This window comes from Ochlerotatus camptorhynchus, unplaced genomic scaffold (genome assembly GCF_037179485.1).
Source record: "Ochlerotatus camptorhynchus isolate MF236.1 unplaced genomic scaffold, CSIRO-AGI_Acam_v1.1 ptg000551l, whole genome shotgun sequence".
NCBI lineage: Eukaryota > Metazoa > Arthropoda > Insecta > Diptera > Culicidae > Ochlerotatus > Ochlerotatus camptorhynchus.
In genome coordinates, this window is record NW_027041034.1 from 1,399,903 (window position 1) to 1,423,880 (window position 23,978).

The window sequence follows — 23,978 nt, forward strand, 5'->3', positions numbered from 1 at the left end:
AGCTTAGCTTAGGTAAGACTGACTGCACATATCAATGGTTGCTACTCTGTGATTGGTGGGCCTCATAGCTTAGTAAGTAAAGGCACGGTATTATCAAGCCGGGGGCGGCGGGTTCGATTCCAGGTCTGGTCGGCGAGAATCTTTCGGGTTGGAAATTTTCACGTCTTCCCTGGGCATAGAGTATCATTGTGCTTGCCACACAATATACAAATTCATGCATCGAAATCTCTCAATTAATAGCTGTGGAAGTGCATTTAGAACACTAAGTTTAGAGCACACAATAAGCTGATATACGATAAGCAATAAGCTTGATATGCGAAAAAGAAGAAGAAGTACTCTGTGATTGATCAGAATCAGTTGCACACTTAATCAACTGATTGGGCTGGGAGTGACTGTCCATTATCTATGTACAAGTTTCAGTGACTCCATATTTCAAAGATCAATAAGAGTGATCCGATAGGTGACGGCTTCGCGGTCGGTTGTTGTTTCACGTGCATCCGATGTTGATCTCATTTTGAGTGTTAATGTCGGAATTAAATAGTTAAATTGGTGATAAGTGATAGTTTTGCACCTAGGAATGCACAGGACGCTGAAGTTTTTGAGAAAATCAGTGCTTTCCGGTCATAATTCGTGTATTTTGCATCAGTTAGATTTACGATCCGCCATGTTTTTTTCGTTCGGTTGCGCAGTGCCTTCATCAGATTGCGTGTGTTAATGTGTGTGTGCGTCAATGTCGCAAATGCAGCCATTATTGCTAGATCGAAGTTTTTGAGGACTGAATACTACGAGGAATCAGCTAAGTTTCATATATATAACGACGTATGATTTTCAGCACCCCAAAATTCCAATGATTCGGTGTATTTATTCATGAAAGCGCGGGTTTATTTTTTCTCAATTTGATCAACTTGCAAATTGTTGTGCTACAGTATAAATATTTCTGAAGTTATTTGGTTGAAATGTGTGAGAACATTTTGATCTGTTGATCTTTTTAGCGAAGGAGAAAAGATGAGCGTTGTAAAAGTTTTGTGGTAGTGGTATACAGGGCTCACGGGATTGTTTTTTTTTGTCTCGCTCGCACGCGTATTGGAATCGTACATCCTGAACGAAAAAGTAAACTCGCGGTTTTCTGGACGTTTCGCCGGGGCTCTGAAGGCCCACGCACATTAGATCCAGATCGGACGCATTGCGGAAAAGTGACAGCTAAATCTATTGTCTAACTGTCAAATTTACGTCAACGCAACGCAAACGGATCTAATGTGGGTGGCCCTTGAGAGGGTTGTGATGTTCATTTTTATGGCAGGGGATGGTCGTGAAATCGGGATTTTGATATTTATTCGTGGCCGTCTTTTCATCGTATCAATGAAGGGTGGAAGTTTTTGCGCGTGAATTTTCGGAAAAAATTTCAATATAGATATTGGTGACTGTATCAGTGATTGTTTTCATCGGGAAAATTTTCCGCTATGAAGTTTTTTTTTTTTTCCCGACGAAAACATTTTGCGTATATGTATACGTAACGTATTGTGCGTACGATAAACGTCAGCAATCTCTAGTTTTAAATAGAAATATAGACGCGATAAAGTGGACGTGCCATGCCATTTCTCTTTAAGTTGGATGGGAGGGAGAGACGACTTGAGAAACGATTCTCGCTCTCTTCATTTCTCTCGTGTCGCTCGCTCTTCTAATTTATCGGGTGGTGGTAGTGGTGGTGGAGGCCTCGCGCGTGGAGGAGAGAGAGTTATTATAGAGAAAGGAGAATTAAGAGATCGGCATTCCATTGAAGTAAATAAGTGTGTAGAGTTTTAACCTTTAAGGTTAAGGTGCTCATACACGGCATGATCCGGCGCAGCGTTTAAGGTGGTGCGTCGTTTTTATTAAAATCATTTAATTAATATTAAAAAAAAATTAATTACCAGTTTTTAGGATGCTAGAAACCTAAAAAGTACCATACTCGAATGATGGACCAACTGATGGATCTTTTCCACAGATAATTCCCTGAACACGTATTAGCGCTTTTCGGTCATGGGAGAAGTGGTCGTTTTGCTTTAAGTTTTATGTTTTACAGGTAATTGAAAACCAGCTATTGATTATATGAGCAAACAACAGCAGTAATTTTTAAAGCATTCATATTAATTTAGTTTTTTATTGATGACATTATGCTTGATGGTGCCAAATCTTCCGCTTAATCGTATTATCTCACTAACTTTATTAATGTTTCTGCAGTATAGCACCTGTGGATTATGAGATGCTCGATGACCCTGGAGGGATCGATTTTGCTTACTGAGCAGAAAATCATGGATTTAACCCCAAGATCTTCCACAGCACAAGAAATCCCCACCAACATTTGTATATTTGATATTGAAAATTAACCTCGGAGATTATTTGCATATCATGCGTAAACGTAGTCCTGTATTGTCGCGAAGCGTTATGGTTCTGAGATGCTCGATGACCTTGAAGGGATCGTTTTTGCTTACTGAGCAGAAAATTATGGGTTTAATCCCAAGCTCTCCGTCATGACTCTTTAAATTCATGATCACTAAACAAAATGAATATTTTCTTTCGATAGTCGGCTATCGAAAGATTAAATGAACAACAAATAAACAATATATACTTTTGGTTGCATCGCCAACTTGAGGTCAACCTCGGAAACTATTTACATATCAAGCGAAAACGTAGTCCTGTTTTGTCGCGAAGTGTTATGGTTATGAGATGCTCGATGACCTTGGAGGGATCGTTTTTGCTTACTGAGCAGAAAATTATGGGTTCAATCCCAAGCTCTCCGTCATGACTCTTAAAATTCATGATCACTAAACAAAATGAATATGTTCTTTCGATAGCCGGCTATCGAGAGATTAAATAAACAACAAATAAACAATACATACTTTTGGTTGCATCGCCAACTTGAGGTGAATCCTAACCGAATACCCTACCCAACCCTCCAACTCCGTAGCACTTATGAGGGTGTCGCTAAGTCGGTGGCCTCTCGTTAAGTAAGTACTACATCAACATTTCCTTCCCTATCCCTAGTTATGGTAAAGATGGGCGTGGACGGGAATAGCGACAGTCATGCTTCTGTTACTCTTGTTTAGATTGGAATCAATGTTTACTCCCCAGCATTATTCCTGAAAGTAGTCTAACTGAGAATTTCAGAAGAGACGTGAGTGTCGCTAGTATCCAATCTACGAAGTATATCATAACAACGCTAACGCTAACGCTAACGCTAACGCTAACGCTAACGCTAACGCTAACCATATTTCAAAGATCAATAACGGCCCCGGCCACATCGTTGCAATCAGGTGGGAGTAGGGTAGAAATATTAGAGTGATCTTTGTTGTTTTGTGTTTACCTCTGTGTCTCCACAAAGATCACAGGATAGGAGAATTTCTAGATAGAGCTGGAACTAGGGCGTAACAGCTTTTGTAAACAATGACTTCTCTCGATGATTTCTCGAAAGTCATGGCTCTCCCTGACAAATTAACATCACCATCGAGTAGGGGAAGACTTCCCCACAGCGATTGATATAATGGTTTGTGTAAGCGTTCCTTGAATACCTAGAAATCAACGAGAGAAGTCATTGTTTACAAAGGCTGTTATGCCCTAGAGTTGTTAGTAGGTTGGAGTCATTGGATCAGGATACACGATGCGATATTGACATGAAACTTTTCAAATGAAGCGATGCCCCGCATCTAGCATACCCACCAAATATAAAGCGCTGAAAATCAGCAACATTTTGCTGATTTTAGACTTGATGAAAGATCAGCAAACAATTCCAACTTTTGTCAAAATGACAACATTGAACTGAAAATCTGCATAGATTCCACAATATTTAATTACTGAATTTTTCAGCAATCAAAAATTCTTACATTTGGCCGTAGGAAATGTTTTTTTTCCATTTTTTTTTTATAGAAATACATACATGTGCTTTACTTTTAACCAATCTCAATGTTTTACTTTTAACCAATCAATCTCGAGAAATCGCTGATTTTATAGGTCACACTGTACGGACGATGATTCACACTTTATGGTCATACAATAAAATTTTGATGTTTTTTCCACTACATAGTTTGATAAAAGATAGTACTATAGAACTCTCAAAACGTCAAACATAGCAAGGAATGCATTTGCGACTGAGTTATTATTTAATGAGTAAGACTATGAAGAGAATCGATTTACACGCTTAATAAACTACCCTAACATAAACTTAAATTCGCTTTCAAAGCTCATTCAGTGAAAAATGACAACCGTTCATTGCATACCCAAAGGCGCATACCATCGAAAGTGAAGATCACTTTGCGCTTGCTCATACAACCGCTCTCTGTAAACGACCGTTCGTGTCGTGACGATCACCCTCGCCTCGGGGTCTTTTCTCTAGCAGTTCGATGCGCCACTAAAACAAACCATTAAAATCGAACACTTTATGGACGTATAAATATAGCGATAATTTATGGACGCAATTTAGAAGCGTCGTCGTCTTGTTCGAGAATCAATGAATGGTCTTCGGATTATGAAAGTCTTGTATGTACCTATAAACAAAAGATTTCGCAAAAGCCAAGTATCTGCACACCCGCGATATTGTCTGTCGATCGACTGGATGTCATTTTAGGGGGAACTCTGATCTCGTACCTACATGACTAAATGATGCTATTAGACTGAAATTAGCTTGTTCGGTCTCGGCCTGAGCGATCGCGAGTTTGCGGCGTCTGTCGTAGGCGTCTTCATTGGCATTTGCTCTCACCTATTGACACCGGTGCGAATTTATTGTCGCTATTAGCGTATTGAATTGCGACAAATAGGTGTCAGTAAAGTTATTCATACACCCATTCGAGCGGAGGAGCCGTGAGCTGCATGTAAAAGTATCTTCGATCATGGCTTCTGGTTGTGAGAAAAGTGAGAGCTGCTACAAGTAAGCATTGAGTAAATTGAGCATTGGTCATTGAGTGTACAGCAATTTTCCCATAAATTATCGTCGCCACGACAAATTTGAATTTCGCGCGCGGTCAGATCGGATTTACATACGCTAATGAGCGCTCCCGCTGAGTTCGATTTTCATTCGATCGATTTTGGTGTGTTGCGTTGATTCTTGCTGGTTAGTTCTACGTGACCAATAAAAATTCCAGGAGTCGTGGAGTTTGACTGGAAGCAAAGCTTGTTCATATTCGATTAGAGCAGCCATAAATCACAACGATAACCATCGATCTAACAAGAATTAGTCGGTACGTGAAGGAAAGCTACCGACATTAGTGTGATGTAATGATGTATACTCACTTGAACATTCCGCAGTATCCATTGGAGGTATCGAATGTCTGTTCCGGAGGAACTACTCGTTCCAGCAATCGGGGAAGTTGCGATAGACAGCCTAAGGCTGCCAGTAAGCTAGGATCGCCGGGGCCAACCGGTTCCGGAAGCTCTCGGGCAGCCAGTGGGGAACCGGGAGGAGACAGACGAAACTGAGGTCGACCGCACATGTCCTAAAAGGGGGTTGCAGTTAGTAATGTACTATTTCATAACATTTGACGAAAACTTACATGAGGTCTCATCCACACAATTTGCTTCTTTTTGGAAAGAGTTCTCGTCGTCGGTGGGAACTCCAAATCCTCGTGTAATCCACCAGGCCCTCGTGTGACCACCCCATTGGGTCCTCCATTCATGCCATTTATGCCATTATGAGGTCGGCCATTTGGAATGGTACCGTTATGTCCGTTGGCGGTAATGACTTCGGTTGAACGTGGCCTTGACAACGTTGACTGATGATCTGTGGAACCGTTTATCCAGGATCGCACCTTTGGACCGCCATCTGAAATAATAATACAATTTTAAAATTAATTTGTATTTATAGTAATTGAAATATTTTACGTCATTATAATTGATATTGAACATTAAACTCTATTTTTACTTGTGCACCAAACTGGGCGAATGTTACCCCTTGTGGCGATATTTGGCATCACTACTCTTTTTGTTTTTTTTTTAATTCAGCAAACACAGTTTATAAAAATAACATAATATAGCCAAAGTACATTCAACTTTAAACATAGCGCAATATGCACAACCTCAAGCTCTACCCGCGATCGGACGATAAAGGAAGCATGCTACGCGAGCTCTTTTTGGCCTACCGAACTTTGAGCTTCATATATATTGGTGTACCCTCTACTCCATGTATTCAGATGAACCCATGAAAGTGGTTACTTTATATCTAATTTGGAAAATAAATGGCATTCTTGAATCAATATTCGAACGTGTAGTACGGGTTATGATTAATCCAAAATTGCGTTAGAAGTTGAACTTATATTCTCCCAAATTACAGCTGTTCTATCTTTTCAATTTTTCAAACACAATCAATTCAATACAAGTAAGTTCATACATACTCTATTCGAAAACAAATATCAAATAAATATTTCACTGTAGGCTAGTCTCCTTCTATTAGGCATACCTACATAGGCACAGTTACGAAACAAAATCATGCTGGAGACAGGATTCCGGTTCTGGGCTGGGTCGATGAAATTATCGGTACTTTTCACATAATATAAGAATGTAAAAATATACTTATTTGAGAAACGACATTATGTTCGAGTTGGAACGTAAAATTTAGATAAGAAGTCGGACATAACATGCACACATCTGATAAAGTATTGATTCTTTGTTTCGAAGTGTGCACGAACATGTGTCTCATTATTTGTATAAGGCTGCGGGATGTCATACGCATTGATACTACACTTCACAGTCTTTTTGTTTTGTTCGAAAAACGATGGTCGTAAATTACTGTTCTCTTAGAAAACCGTTTGTGCACCGATGGATTTGCCTTCTTATAATCATAATTTTAATATCGTTAATATTTATACTTCTTAGGACGTCTTCCACTGAAACTTCTATCGTGGAAAACAATCGTGATTACTATTCGATCAACCGCGATATTTGCGAAAATGTTCCACCAAATAAATTCCTGACACGGCTGCTTTTCTTCCCGAATGCGAGTCTTGCACTGTGTCCAACTGATTATACAATCAATTTTATGATACAACCCAAAACGAACTCTGCGGGATTGAAAACCCAACATTGGTCCCAAGTGAACATTCTCATGCTCATCAATCCATTGCATCGATTGTTGACATTTCACCAAAATGTTATTCATGCCGGGCACAATTCACCCATGGGAAGACTTCACACAGACCTGATCAAGCGACTGTCGGTGGTAAGAGGTATGTATTGATTCCAATCAGTTTGAACTAATACTTTCTTCCAGCTCCAACAGGAATCAGTTGCTTTCAAGGACTTTGTGAGCTTCCTCTTTAACGAAACCAATGACGCTCTATTGAGCGAATACCGAGAGTTTTACTACCCAATCTCCACTATGTGCCAACCCTGTCAAATCGATTACCAATACATTGTGAACTTTGAGGATCCTGGCACTGTCAGCTCATTGCAACGACTATTTGACAATCGTGGGCTAACGTTACATTCCAGGAATGGCACTCTTTTTGCACAGGGAAGACGTCAATCTAAAATGATGAGGAAATCGAGATTGTATGAGCTGAATCCGTTGGATATCAGGAAGGTCATTGAGTTTTATGAAAGTGATAGGAAACTGCTAGGTGTAGGGCTGTGGTGAGCTTGGATAGTGATTTCAATACATTTATAAACTTCCTATAGAATGGAAGTCATAGTGTGATCTGTATTTTAACTATTGGAGCATTCAGTACAGCTCACTATCATTTCAGATACTTAATCAGATAACATTAATTTTGTTTTCATTAAATGCAATATTATTGATTGGGATGCATTCAATAACTTATGTCACGTTTATTCAATAATTTGTTTGTAACTAATGTTTTTGACCGCAGTTTTTTAGTCATACATACACCTTGTTCAGATGATGTACACTTTTTACTAATAAATTCACTAAGATAACATAAGAAGTACAATTGCTAAGCTAAATGTTCTGTTAACGTGTTTACGAAGTTTACACCAAGATGGGTGCTAAAGATAGTTAATCAAAGTTTTCTGCTAAAATGAAACGTATATCAAGTTGACTAAATTCCATTAACATCCCAGAATTATCATATTAATACATGACTTTACCGTAATCCGGGGGTAAATTGATTACCAGGGTGAAATTGATCACAATCCCTTGCGTTTTCAGCAGTCCTGTAGAAATTTTTCGGTATGTGATATCAGGAGAAATCATGATAATATTTCACCAAGGGACCCTAATGATTGTTTTGATGAGGTTTTCTCAACATAAATATGTTTCTGCATAATTTCAATTTTCTTTAACTAGCGTTCAATAGCTTACGACATAATCATTTAAACAACTGATTATAGGGCTGCAACGACTTTCGTCATTTGCTTGGAAGTGGAGTTTTGATATATCTTAGCATCTCTGAATTCGAAGAATTTAAATATTACTAGAAAAAAGTTTCCATTGCAAAGAAATTAGAGGATTTTTGTTAAAATTCTAACTATTTTTAAGAAAATTGCCTATACTTACGTGCATTTGACAGAAAGACTTATTTCGATCAGAAATGTCGTTTTCGTGATACAATTTATTGAAAAATTACAAAGACGGCATTTAAAAAAAACTTACAACATCCAAAATGGCCGAATTTTTTAATGTATGTGAATCATTGCCCATAGCACACAATTATCCAAAGTTTTATGAAAATTGGAGAAGGTTGAATTTGTCAGATTTGTCATTTGGTGTGGAACTACACATGAGCATGAGCATGAGCTTGATTGTCCGCCCACGGTTGCTACTCTGTTATTGCCAGATCAGCTGTACTTACACAGAGAACCAATAGACTATGCTTGGGACTAGCAATACCAGCGGCGGCCGCGCCCAAACACAGGCCAAGAAAGGAAGGGGTAGGAATGGTTTGAAATGACACTCGCTTTGATGGAAGCCGAGAACACCTCTGCACTTCCACGAGGAATCACAGGATTCGTTTTGGTAAACGATAATCTGAATTGATATCCTAACGTTCATATAACGCGAAGGAACTTGGGATTGAACCCACGGTGTTCTGCTCAGTAAGCAAAAACGTTTGCCACTAGGCAGACGAACTCCTTTTTAATCATCGAGTTGCTGTTATTACCATGTAGTTACATTATCAAATAAATCGATTGACGAATCTTGAATGTGGATGGGCCTGAGATTAGACTCATGATGTTCTGTTCAGTAAGCAAAAACGGTTGCTCTAAGGCCACCGAGCCTCTCATATCACATCATACCGTTACTCAAGTTGTTGTAAACATTCAAACCCGGCACCGACGACAATCAAAAGTTTTGCAAAATACACGATACAAAGGCGATTTTATTATAAATCTCTTTAATATAAAAGGGACAGGGACCGCGTTTTTCTGCTCAGTAAGCAAACCCAGGTAAAAAGCTATTAAAATAAAACGACGCACCCAAAAGCAGTTAACAATGTTTTTCAAACCGGATCAACCATACACCAAATTTTAATTTACTTCTTACTTTTTCCGTGCCGTTACACCTGAGTTTTAGCTGATACGATTTTCTACAATAATGGTTTAGGATAGATCTTAATATCTTTCCCCAGCAAGGCTCAAACTTGTCTGGATCAACAATAGAAAATCAATCAAAAACCATCATCGTGTAGGTGGAAGTTTCCCCTATCCGATGATGGTGTTGGTTTGCGTGGATGGCTTTTGCTTTGTGAGTAAAGGGCTTTGGAACGGTTTGTTTACAAATGCTGATGGGCCCTTTTCTATTGTTGATCCAGATGTGTTTGAACCTGGGTTGATCAAAAGTCATATTCTACCGAAAGTAATGCTTTTGTACTCCATACCTATCCGACAGTTTGCTCGGTCGTTCAAAATCGATATCGTACATCATAAAATACAATAAAACATTGTTAATGAGACTTTATAAATAAAACCTTAATACAATCAAAGTGTAGCTCATGGGTGATACGCGACTGAAAAATTTACAAAAAAATAAAACTAGCACACACCTACTACACGCAAACCAAAAATCTATTACAATGAATGTTAATTCCGTTTCCTATCATCCTCTGTTCATGAACATTGCAGCGAATGTTAAAAGTTGACCTTACAGGCGATGTAATGGTTTTTTGTTATTTTCATTTCGTGTTCTATCTACGCTTTTGGCTATACCAGTAAGCTTGTAGAACGACGCACATTGTAGAACATTGTAGAACGACGCACACACTTGCCTCGAATCTCTCCAGCAGAAAAAGCATATGAAGTCGAGTATGCGAGAAAATGAGCGCTACATGTTTGCTTTTAGGCTATCCATATTCAGGAGCATGGAGAGAGCAGTGGAGAAAACACAGGTCTGATAATCGAAGCGTTCTTGGTTCGAGTCCAGTCGGCAATCGGATTCCTATTTTTTTCGACATAACTAATTTACCTCACTAATACACTCTACATTTTTCGGTCTCCAATTTTCTTGCATTGGACCGCAGCTAGGTATATCGCATCCTTGGTTCATGCGGTCTCCACTAACATCCTCTGATGATGAATCCCACATAATTGTAAGCGAATCTTACATCCCTCGGTTGGGTGTACGTATCAAATCTTATCAAGCAAGAGGCAAACCTGCTTGTTCGAGACGATCACGACATCAGACATATTCAACCTTACAAATCTATCCACCCCATTGCATTCCTCTTGGCTGGCACCTCCATCACTGATCAGCCGCAGGCCAAGCTCAAACAAGGTCACTTTATTCTTTCCCCCCTCAAATCACTCTGTGCACAAAAGCAATGCTCATCGCAAAAACTTAACAATAGATTAGCGCGGTCGAGTCACACCGACAATAAAGGGAAGCGCGAGCACACCAAGCACATAAGCAACAGGGGGGAAGACATCTGCACAAACCTTTGCAAATTAAACTATCTATCCGGGACACAAAAGCCTTGAAAAACTCAACAGTACAAAGCAGCCCGAACTAAAAAATAAAATAAAGTAAAAGCACACAGCGGAGCAAGCAAACAACCGTTCTCGAACTACTCTCCAAGCGCACCTTTGGTGTGGAACTACGTGTGCTACGAAGTATTGAAAAATGTCAAATGCACCATTAAATAAGAAAATGGAAGTTTCAAAATGGCCAAATTTTAGCAGAAATTTTAATAATTTCCCATAACAAATAATTATGCACACTTTCATGCAAATCTGAGAAGGTCAAGTCTCATTTGGCATTTGCATGGAACTCCTCAGTTGCACCTACACATATACAATTTCCTTAAAAATCGTTAGAATTTTGACGAAAATCCTTTAAATTCTTTGCATTGAAAACTTTTTTCTCGTAGTATTTTAAATTCTTCGAATTCAATGACACTAAGTTATATCCAAACTCCACTTCCAAGCAAATGACCAAAGTCATAGCAGCCCTACGTGCCAAAATCGGTATGTGCACAGACTCTGCAGTGCGCAAAACAGTCAGGTTCAATGAGTGATTTTCATATGAGTATGAACTGCCAGCCGCCTCATCACTCACTGCCTCGTCAGCGTTTGAATGATTGGGAAGTAAACAAGTCACTGACAGTAGAGCTCGTTTATTTTCCTGTGATGGTACACAGTCCTTGTTTTGAATGACGCTCAGTACATTTTCTATGGAAAAAATCTTCAATTACATGCTCTGTGAGCGAAGGCAAGCGGTGTGAGTCGCCTGTTAGTGAGTGACCCAATAGCCTTCTTGGTTCTGACTCTTCTTCTACTGTTGGGTGCAAACCGTCTGGATAGAGCAATGAATTGAATAGTGCAATACTTTCGTGCCCTTAAAATATCCAATTCTGAAAACCGTTCCTAACAGGTCACTGGAAGCAATTCCTCTGACCCATTAGTCCTGTCCTGCTTCAGAAGATGAGTTAACCAATTCAACGAATACACGAATAGACATAATTAACGAAACGTGAACAATATTTCGACTCTCTCAATCCAACTTCCTAGCAGAGAACACTGATTCACTGTGAGACGGGAAAATTAATGAAAACTTTAATTCAATGTATTGAGTAATCCAGGATACTTTTACATAATTACAGCTTCTGCATTTGGGCGGTCGATCTACTATTCGAGTAGCACTTTATATGGTGTGTCTGCCCGTGCTAACGATCTTGCATGCAAGTGGGGTGCGCTACTTACAGTTCTCTTTTAGCTTACGTGTTTTAGGTGATGGGTTATTAGGCCGATAGCCACTAGATCGCCATTAAGCCAAATGTCATTAAGCCGAATGGGTCACTAGGTCTAATTTGTCATTAGGTTGAAATATTAATAGAGGAAGTAATGAAATTGGGTTGTTAGCGGAATGCTTAAATGAAACAGCAAAAAACGTTATCTTCCATTTAATTCCACTTAATTAATTTTGGTATCCATGACAGATACGTATTTCGACTACAATGTGCAGTCTTCATCGGTGTCATTCCCACTAGAGAACTTATCAAAATCTAACCTACTTAAGTACTCATCCCTAGGTAAAAAAGTCAAGATCACAGGTATAAAAATGAAACTACAATGTGTTGAATCGGAACCTACCTAACTAATAAAAACCAAAGATTTGAGTAAACTAAAGGAGAAAAATCTATACAACTCTCTAATAAGGAAAATCCCAAAGGCTTGGTAGCCATCATAATGAAGTAATGAAAGTGGGTTGTTAGCGGAATGCTTAAATAATACAGGAAAAAAGGTTATCTTCCATTTGCATTTGCATTTTTTGCTGTTTTATTAATAGATGTTCACTTTTTATAGTAAGGCATCGATATTGAGCCAAATTAATACTCAGACTAGCAAGCCTGCAAAATGCTTGTAGATGCTGTGACAGAGCATGACACTACCGTTGCCGAGAAGCGAGTTTGTTCATAGGGTAAGGCAAAATAATGGCGATGACACCGAAAGAATTGCTCATGTTTCAAAGAAGGAAAAAAACTGCTACTAAATATCTTAAACAAGACATGTCTTAAGATGAAAATTTTAGAAAATCGAAAGAATTGCTTATTTTTTAAGGAAGGAGAAATCAACCTTGAAAATTCATAGTCAATTTTAGTTTAAGAATTCGAACGGCAATGACAATAGCTAGCACCAACAAAAATGCAGGCAATGAAGAAAGCGCCCCAAAACATTAAATCTTCTATCGACTTTGAATTTGGCCATGATTTAAGGTCCTATCTTGTATGGAACATACTATAAGGTATAGCCATAACAGGAAAAATTTACCCAACTTTCAAAAAGTGTACCAAAATCAAATGTAAGATTTATTATAAAATCAGGTTGAGCCCATTCTCAAACATTGTCAGGCACATATCAAGTTCCGGATGTTACATTTCAACTGCAATTATTACTTCTTATAATGGGACCATTTTGATGCTCTATTGTTTTAGCATTGTTGACAAATGATTCAACTCACAATCTCTTCAATTATTCTGCCCTTTCCAAAGACCATTAAAGCTTCCAAGAAATCATTACTCGCATCGACTTCTACTTTCAGTGGAAGAAGCGACTTTCGTTTTCTTCCCTTTCCACGCCGAACAGTTTCCCCGTGTGTAACATCGTAGAAACATACCTACCTTCCTCTGCGGTCAGCAGCGAGTGCACTGAGCTTATACCCCAGTCACATTCGCACACATGACCTACTGACTTATTGTCGGTGTCTGTTGGATACACTGCCCGCCACCGGCCATAGCTTGAGGGGGTATTATTTCACAGAAAGCGCCGGACCTTGCCGGGTGCTCGCCACCACCGGACCGTGTTCACGACACACGCTCGCGCGCACTCGGCAATTCTGTCACGTTTCTCTCGGAGTTTTTGTTTTTCTTCAGCGTGGCATCCGATTACGTATTATAGGTTATGTTGTGCGGTATCGAGAGGATCTCATTGCACATGGCCCCGCACGCACGTCACGGTTTTGCGGTTACTGCGATTTGCACCTAAGAAGGGGGTTCTTCCATACAGAGGAACTCGTCCCGTATTGCAACATCTACTCGACCAGGCCAAATTAGGAAAGGGCATTGCTCCTAATTTCGATAAGCTCCAAAATTATACGTTTCATCGATTTGAATAAATTAGCCGTGCACGTTAGCTTGTTTTATGGGACTTGTGGCCCCAGCGCCCATAATAGATCCAAAGGATAATTTACGACCTTCTTGGCCGTATAAGAGTCACTCTATCGGAATGCTTTCATTTCCCTGGGAGGAGTCAGCTGTTGTCAAAATAAATTTAGTTTGATTTTCTCAATTTACAGTTTACAAGCCTGCAAACAAGTCGTTTGTGGAAATGACGACCACCAAGCGCCAGCCTTCTATTTTAGGTGGGAGGATTGAAATTGAAGCCGATAGACTATGTGTGAGTGTGTGCTTTTGTTCCACGATTTATGGGCGATTTGTTGGGCGTTGGACGCAAATTTCTTAATAGATAGTTGCACGCGCGGTTTTGGGATTCGCTTTGGTTTCCTTCGCTCAATAGCTTTCCTAATAACACAAAATCGAGGCCGGAGTGGAACCCCTCAAGTATCAACGGGAAAAGAGTTGTTTGCCTGTCTGAGCTGATTGACATATATGGAGCCGTCAGACACAGGCGACTCATAGTTCACCCACCGATTCTTGATCATAGGAAAAAAATACATTCTTTCCAGAGCTCGCAACAATGGCACATGCTCGACAACTCAGCAATTTTGTATTTTTGGCGATATTCAATGGAGGCAATGACAATGAGAATACCATTGTTGTATTCTTGGGATTGTCTGAGAGTGACTTATTGGTTCTGGAAGACGTAAATCATCTATGCATTGTTCAACTTAAAACTGAATAAAATACTGTCGGAAAAAGATATGTAGCACTAGAATGTATTCTACAGGAAACCAATCCAAAATGGAGCTGTTGTCTGACTGACGGAAGTCAACGGTATACTCCCAGCTGGGCGACCTCTTAAATATTAGGCGTAGAGATCGTTTGTCTACAATGAAGTTTAAATAAATTCGTTTTATGACCATCAAAACAAACCTTCTGGCATCTAATGTACTGCAAAGAACTTCTCCATTTATATCTATAGCATAATAGGGTATTTTATTTTCCCACATTACAAACATTGCCATTGGAATTTATTAAGTTTCCATGCAGCTCATGCTCAGAAATGGTTATCGACAATCGAATTCAATTCAAACAACTGCTATTTCGCTTATTTGACCATTTCAAACAAAACAGTAATAGAGCATTCATTCGTTCCCCCCGAACACTCATAACTACATAAATACTGTCCAAATAAGGAAGCAAAAATATGATCAGATATTTGCTTCGCTCCCATGGCCCTTGCTGATGGTCGTCACTTTCGATTGCGCCACATCAACACCTTTCCTCTCGCACATGCCTCACTGCTGGCACTGGAAAAGGGCATTTGAACGGTCACTCGATCGGTCGGCTCTCGGTGGCGCTATCGTGATTTTGCCACACGATCTTTATTGTTGGAACTGTTTTACAGCATTTTTATTCTCATATTCGTCTGCATGTTGTGGTCGTCGTCGTCATCATCATCGTTGCTTGTTGCACACACAGCTACTGGGCATCGCTTTACTACAGGTTTGTTTTGGCTTTGCTTCACAGTCTCAGAGCAGCATAAGCAGAGGCATTGTCGAATGATGGAATAAATTGGCAGCTTCTGGTACTCTGCCATGGCATTTCATATTGGTAGTGACGTCGATGCATTCGGCGTAAGCGCCACTGTGTGCACAATGGCGTGCAGAGGATTTATTTCCGCCCCATTTTATGTTTCTACGCATGGTGTGTTTCATGACCGTTCTGCTTTGTTCTTACGTTTATAATTAGAAGCACTCTCACAGTTGTTAATTGACAACTATCGAAGTCTTAACATTGTTGCATTTGTTTATTGTGTGGATAGCAAGTTGCCCAGGGAACTCAATAAAATTAACAGAATGACAATACTTTACTTGGCAGAAACCACTATTTTTTTTTTAATTGTGCTCGTATTTCTGATTTTTTATAATATAAGAATAGCTGTTCAGGAATTTTTTTAACAAACTGTTATTGACTCCTTGGGAGACGTCGTTTTATTTGAACAGCTTCATGTCACCGTCCTCGACATTCGTCACAAAGCTTTGTGCATGTATGAAGCTCGATGGCCTAGTGGCAACCGTTTTTACTTCCTAAGCAGAAAATTTTCTTTAACGTTTTTTTATGTAAGTGACATGTATGGTTGCCAGCTCTTATTTCAATGACGCGGTGTAGAAAAAAGTTTAAAATTCCTCACGCTTATAAGGGTTAACAAGATTTATTAATGTTTCGTTTAATCAGAACTACAATTATATCACTTATCAAGTATCCTTATCCAACGAGCCCCATTCAATGTTGAAAATGCCAATTTCGCATAAAGACATGTTTTTTTGCAATAAGGAAATCAAAAGATGTTATAATCACATGTTATACTTGTAAGTTGCAAGAAGAGGTAGTGCTTGATACATAAAATCAAAAAACAGCAAAAAAGGTTACCTTCCATTTAATTCCACTTGATTAATTTTTGGTATCCATGACAGATACGTATTTCGACTACAATGTGCAGTCTTCATCAGTGTCATTCCCACTGATGAAGACTGCACATTGTAGTCGAAATACGTATCTGTCATGGATACCCAAAATTAATTAAGTGGAATTAAATGGAAGGTAACCTTTTTTGCTGTTTTATTTAGCATTCCGCTAACAACCCAATTTCATTACTTCAACATAAAATCAGTCAATGTTGCATTGTAAGAGTCACAATCAGCAATTTATGACCGCTGAGTGAATGAGTGAGTGAAAATTTATTACATTGCTGATTGTGACTCTCAGCAAGCAAAATTGACACGTTTCATGAGTCAAATGTACACACTAAGATTTTTTTACAGGAGTCAGTATTTTTTTACTGGGTTTTTGAATTGCTGAAAAAGTCGGTAAAAATTCAAATGACCGTTATCCGTAAGGAATCAATGAAATCGATCAATTATATTTTCAATCATTAAATGGGGTTAACAGAACTAAGTATGTACAAGTTTAGAACAAATCTTCTCATTAATAAATTTTCCACAGATTTTTAAACTTTTACCGAACAGTTCCGCAATTCAAAAACTCAGTAAAACCGTACTGACTCGATTAGTGTGTATACTTCGCAACCTCTTCTTGTATCTTACAACTAAAAAATATATTCATAATAGCTAATGATTTCATAATCATATGTGCAATGTTCCTTCTTCCTTAAGGAAACATTGCGGTGAACAACACTACGCACTCACTTTGGCGCGCTCATCACAACTTACTCGCACGTGCGCATGGAGACTCAGGCGAATATCTTCAGTCGCGAGGACTTAGATTCGCCGTGGGAGGAGTTCTTCAGTTAGCGGTCTTTTACGACTGGTTACAGTCAAAAATCGCTTTGAGGAAAGCTGAGTCTCTGGTTGGAAAAAGACTGTTTTATTCTACAAATTTCATTGGCTTTTATAGCCTTCGGTTTACAACAGTTTACATTGAATTTTCCTATCTTCTAATGGGTTAAAAAGAGAACGAAAGAGACGCCTGGGACATAATGCTGACAAATATTGATATTTGGGTTTTTGCCCTTGCGCCCATCGATGCCTTTGTTTTGATTTATTTTGCTTATGCTGTTTATTGGGGCTGTGGTGCGAGACCACCCCGGTATGCAATTTAAGTCAGCAAAACATGTGTTGGGTTATTATATTGCTACGTTCATAACGCACATGCCTGGCTGTCCCTTAGTTGCGTGTTAAATGGTATGTTTCCGAAATTGCATCGATGGCTGTGCTGGCCATCTGACTGTGATTGAAATGGAAATGTTCTTGCTGGTACTGGATAATTAATTGCATGGGAAGATGCATAGCACACATATATCTGAAATGAGTATTTGCAACCTTGATCAACTAACAAAATCTCCCTCCAGAGATGCAGAGGTTTACATGATCCCCAAAACAAACTAAAGAACGCTTCAATATTCTTACACCACTCCTACTTGACTGCAAGGACGTGGCGTACGCCGTTTATGATCTTTAATTGATCGTCGACAATGCTGTTCAGTTGGATGAGATCCTTTAAAAAGCGGATTATTAAATCAAAAATTGATATCTATTGGCTGCCGTTACCTTCATAAGATCCTGAGCATATGCAAAATTATCGTTTTCGGAAAAGTTATCTAGTGGGTATCTCTGATATTGAGAATTGTTCAAAATTTGCTCACTTGCAAATCACATCGAATAATCCTAACTGCAGAAAATTTCCGTCTTCTCTCGTATGGGGGATATATTGGATAAAAAATGGCACACTAAGTGGGACTAGTGAACAAAAATATTGAAAAGTCTCATATCTCATGATCCTGAGCAGGAAAGTACACATCGTCATCAAAGTTTTCAATTGAGAAACCCCTTTTGACGTAAGACTACTTCTTTCTTTACTATACTGGACATTAAGAAATCGAAAATGAGTCATGTAACGAAAAAAGGGTGTTTTCAAAGGCATATTTCTCCAAAGCACTAATGTGAAATATGTCATGCAATATGCCATTCAACGGCGTAGTTAGTCAGTAATTTTGTGGCATATAGTACACACCACTTCATCACGCCCGACGCTCGTAGGTAATCAACCAAGGACAAAAACTTTTAATGGCAAATACTTCCAATAAATTTGCAGTACATTGATTGAGCATAAGTATTAGTAACATTTTGTTTATTTTCATTGACTATGCTTTTTAGCATGGATCATACATTGTAGTTAGAAAACGGTGCGTTTCTGTTGTAGGAAAAAATGATTTCCCTATCACAGATTACAGATATCAGTGCTTAGCACTGAAAAAGCCGAACGATACCTTTAGACCAGAAGGTCCCGAAATAATGGGTTTACTTTTTTGAGTTGTGGCCATATTGCATGAATAAGCAACATGCTAAAGGATAACTAAATTGCATATTTGTATGGACAACATAGGCATAACTCAACATGTGCCTTAGATGCTGCTTAATGTTTGGCTTTTTTTGAAAAGCAACAAATTCATATCTACCTACGAATTTCCAAATGGGTTTTTGTGGGACGAAACTCCCTACTATTTTCCGTCATTTGCTTAAAATCTCATAAATAAAAAATCTCGTCTTGTGACATTATTGCATGGACTCGACGATTTCAGTACCAAGCACTGAAATTATCAGACGGTACCTTTAATTGAGCTTTTAGATTAGCATTGTAAGTCCCACCTACTTGGAGAATGAAGCTATGGAACGGCTTGCTATACCCCGCCTCCATATCTGCCAAAAATCCGAGAAATTATAATTTACGCGGAGCATAGCAAGCCGTTCTATAGCATAATTCTTCAAGTAAGAGGGACTATGCTATAGCTTTTTACCTTTCATTTGACACCTGTTTGAAAGTAATCCGTGGGATCCCGAATAACTATTTTATTTATTATTAATTTTTGCCACATAACTAGAAGATTTGTATCAATGCAAATCAAACCATTCTGTTTCCACACTCGAATTCACCTCGGCTTGTTCCGCCTGCTAACGTCAAGATCCATCTTGATAGCACTCTCATTGAATGGTCGAATGAAGTAGTCTACCTTTGTCTCATCCTCGATAACAAATTGCTATTGCGATCCCATGTGGACAAGACATCCACCAAGTGAACATCTTGATCAGGTTGCTCTACCCTCTGATAAACACGAAGTCCACCCTGTCCCTCCAAAGCAAGCTTGCTGTCCACAAGCAGATCATTCTGCCGGCTATTGAGTATGGTATGCCAATTTGGGAGAGTTGTGCTAAGTGCCACCACCTAAAGCTTCAGAGGATCTAAAACAAGATCCTCAGAATGATCCTTAACAGTGCACCGCGAACTCGTAATTCTGAGATTCACCACCTGGCCGGTCTTCAAACACTCGAAGAGCGAAAGACTTCCACGCTGGAAAGGTTCAGAGTCACCTGTCTACGATCAAACCACCAGATCATTTGTGATTTGGGAACCTAGTTCAAGTAGTTAGGTAAGTTCCTGTGCTCAAGTAGGTAGGTTATCAATTTTTTTTTAAATTCAAACGAAAACAAGCCCTTAAAAGGTTATCCTGTAAATTAGCACTAAACGCAATCATCACATTAGAATAACTAATTAACTAGAACAAAGATGATGATCCCCCAAATGTTGAAACTTAAAAAAAAACCAGTAAATAAACGTAATTTTTACTACTTACTTGCCGCATAACCATAAAGTAAGGAGCGAAGTTTTAAAAGCACATATATGATGTTGCTAGTGAAATACTTGACTAAGTGACGTTGGCTTGGAAGTATAATTTTTAAAGCAATGAAAGGAGCCAGTAAATTAATTTAAAGCCCTTTAGAGGTAAATCAAATATGTTTTTCTTCAGTCAAGTAATAGTTCAAGACACTGAAGAAGCCTGCACATTGTAGACGAAATACGCGTATGTGTCAATGATAAGCATATAAAGTAGTGGAATTAAAAGGAAATTATTAATCCTTATATCTCTCTCTCTCTTTTTTATACAGGTACTTAAATGCTAGTTTCTGGACGAGAAATATTTCTTCAGAACATAGAGGTTGTCCGTTCTTCGCATATTTGGGGCCAAGCGTTAAAACAACTTCAAAAATGGTACAAGGTAGTGTGAAAGATCACATAAGAAAAAAAACATACCCTTCAAACTATTGTGAGCAGTATTGAAGCCAATTTTGTACAAAAATCAGAGTATGCATGTATGTATATGTATGTATATACAATCCAACTTCCACTGTCCGGCAGTGTTTTTATGGAAGAAAAATGTTTGCAATATAATCTATTATTATTATACTGACCTCATTGCAAACAATTTTAGCCCGGAAGTTGAAAGGCGATAGCTCTGTTGAGATTCAGTAACCCATTTCAGAATGCCTGGTCACTCACGTCCATTCCGAGGTTACTTTCACTTACAACAAGCCCCGCATACACGTAGTACCGATATAAAATGTATATTGGTACTGCGTGCACACTTCCATAATCAAAGCAATTCCTGCTTTGTAGATGGCACGTATTTAGTAGGATGCATTTCATATTTTTATATCTAGTTGTAATCAGTTAGATCTCACCGCTTATGTATTGTGTCCTCGACGTGGAAGGATCGTAGTCTAATCTGCAAAATCATCTTTCCCGGTTATTGTCCAGGGGGGCAGAACGCCAATACCAAATACGTAAAAAGACACGGCAAACGTTGCTTCCGGGAGTGGAGGCGTAGCACCGAAACACACTAGCACGACGCTACAGCAACACAACTATTCAAAAAAAAAAATTCTAACCCGGGAATTTTCACAATAATTTACAATATTAAAACACCGATAAATTAATCATGATGAATCTATATTCACATGATAATAATGAAAACGAATTACTTTTTTCCTTGGTACCAAACAGCCAAACAGCACGCGGAAAACACGGAATTTGTGACAGCGAAATTAAAACCGACCGTTTGCGGGCAGAGCCTACTGCGCATAATTTTGTACAAAAATCAGAGTAGAGGCAAAACTAAAACACAAATAAAACTAAAACAATTGTAAGCCGACGGCAAATTTAATCTAGCAAAAACACGAGTGTGGACGTTAAATGTGGTTCAATAGAAATGTCTTGAAATCAAAACTTTAAATGGCACGCAAAGCATCAAGTCTTCAACAGTACAGTTCGTTCTTGCCCGTTTTTAAAGTTTAAAAGCAAACTTGAAATTAAGCAAGCTATTAAAAATGATTTTGTACAAAACCTAAAGAATTGCAGCAAATTATATTCAGCATTAATAGCCAAAAGTGATCAGATCAGTTCGTGTAGGGGAAACGCTCCTATGGTTGCGGCAAGTTAGAAGCGTTAGGTTTCTATAGTTGTGCATGGAGGCTCAATACACAACTATAGGAACCTAACGCTTATCTCGTACCGCAACTATAGGAGCGTTTACCCTACTAGATAAAAAAGTTGAAAAAAAATTTGAAATCGTTTGATTCGTCTTTTCGGGTTAAGTGTTTAGGCCGGATACATATATTTTTATGAGATAAATTTTGCAAAGAAATATATTAGAAGAATACACTATCTTGAGGTCATTTTACTACCATATTTTTAAATGTTGTTAAAGGAGATTTATCTGAAAAATTTGTGCATTTCATACTGTCAAGACGAACCAGATGGTCACGAAGGTGATCATTGATGCATTTTAAATGCATTTTCCCACTGAAAGTAAACACGAATCAGTAGCGATCGTTGAGTGTACCATTATTACACCAACACCGTTAGAAAAAATCATGTGAATTTCTGCGAGATATAGCGCACATAAAATTTACGCTAGCGTGTAAATATAAGCACAATATCGCATATATTTGCATTATTGCATGCAAGCTTGTCAACGATTTAGCTGTTTTTGCAAAGTATAGCTCAAAATTAAACGAAGGGAGATTTTTCGCGATAGTTAAAAGACAGATTTTTTTTTCTGTGTAGGAACCATGTGACCTTTCACGAAATTCATCCCAAACTATAACTTAATGACTTTTTTTGATAATTTCACAAAACATCAGCCCTTTCGAAGGTTGTTACCTTTCAATGAAAAAGTTGTAGCATTTCTAGCTAATTACGATTTTAAATAACATTGTGTTACTGATTTGCCAAATATATACTAGAATGTCATCAATAATAAACGTATTGATCTAATCTGCTGTTTATATGCATTTTCCAAATTTTTGGACTTAGTAGATTTTTCTGTGTGAGTTCAATCAAAACACTGCATTACATTTCAAACTGAACAAATTAGGAAAGCTCGGGGAATAACATTTTGACAATCTTTTAAATTTGTCGAACCTCTTAACGGAATCCCTCTATGAAGAGCTTTGAGCTTGTTGGTTTATTCCCATTAAATTCCGTTATAATTGCATATCTTTTTACAGATACGCGTATTTCGTCTACTACTTGCAGACTTCATAAATACCAAAAACTGAGTGGTTTTGAGTACTTGGCACTGATGAAGACTGCAAGTAGTAAACTAATTACGCGTATCTGTCAGAAGATAAGCAATTATAACGGAATTCAAAGGAAATAAACCAACACACTCAAAGATCTTCATTTTTACAACGTTTAGAACGAACATATTAAAAAAATGTTCAATATCCCTCGCTGGTCTTTTTTAAATAGTGAATGAATCAGTGGTGCTAATTTTTATTATAATATTGTTCTGCCTTAAACACCGTGGCTATTCAGATCGACAAAATCTTCTTGAAGGCAAACAGTACCGAAGAGTCTGTGTCTGTGCACGCCAATGTAGCCAGCACAAACCAGGGAATGAATTCAGTTGTCCAATAGCAGAAGTTGTAATGACTCTTCAGAGAGAGAGAAAAAAAAGGCTTGTTATAAGCAGGTCCCCCAGCTTTTATTGCAGAAATGCGAACCATCCATAGAGAGAAATATCGATCGAAAAAATTACTACCTTTTTCGATTGTATAACTTGTCTTGTGGATGTTTAATATGTGTAAAATGTAAATTTTCATAATTGCACTAATGAGAAAATTGCCCGCGTGCAACATGGAGGAAGCGAATCGAGTTGAGAGTGTGCATTGATTTTTGGAGTGGATTTATGTTCCGATGGTGGTCAGCTTTTCGTGGGATAGCATTCAAAATTGCGATCACGTTGCGTTACTTACTGCTTTGGAATCCTTTGTTGTCGTACGCGGAAAATTCACCTGTGGAAGAAAGAAAGTGAAAACAAATTGTTACTTAAAGTTGCACTTGGTGTCATAACATTTAAATAGCTGACAAATTGCACATTGCACGAATAATTAAAGTGGTTGTGTGAAGGCCATTTTTCAACAATGCAACAACCCAGCAGGTTGATTCATGGAAAGTCACAGATGCCCATCACAACCGTCTGCCAGTGTTACTCATAGTCATACAAGTGAAAGTAATTAACTCCTCTCGCTTGAGGCTCTAATGAGACTGCCAAAAAACAACGAAACGTCCATCAAAAGCAAACTT

The 23,978-nt window shown here is 38.5% G+C and overlaps 2 protein-coding genes across 3 annotated transcripts in view; one reads left to right on the top strand and one right to left on the bottom strand.

Moving 5' to 3' along the window:
• The window catches only part of LOC135713374 (calpain-11-like), a 187,886-nt gene that overhangs the window by 30,060 nt on the left and 133,848 nt on the right, over nt 1-23,978 (bottom strand). For both annotated transcript variants that reach the window (XM_065236481.1, XM_065236480.1), the window contains exons 3-5: nt 23,648-23,686; nt 5,523-5,791; nt 5,263-5,465 (exon numbers count right to left, since the gene is read on the bottom strand). In XM_065236481.1, the coding sequence (XP_065092553.1) occupies nt 5,263-5,465; nt 5,523-5,791; nt 23,648-23,686 (511 nt within the window). The remainder of the gene's footprint in view (nt 1-5,262; nt 5,466-5,522; nt 5,792-23,647; nt 23,687-23,978) is intronic.
• LOC135713387 (uncharacterized) lies at nt 7,004-7,600 on the top strand. The gene is made up of 2 exons (XM_065236493.1): nt 7,004-7,183; nt 7,235-7,600. The coding sequence occupies exons 1-2, from the start codon at nt 7,004-7,006 to the stop codon at nt 7,598-7,600; spliced, it is 546 nt and encodes a 181-aa protein (XP_065092565.1).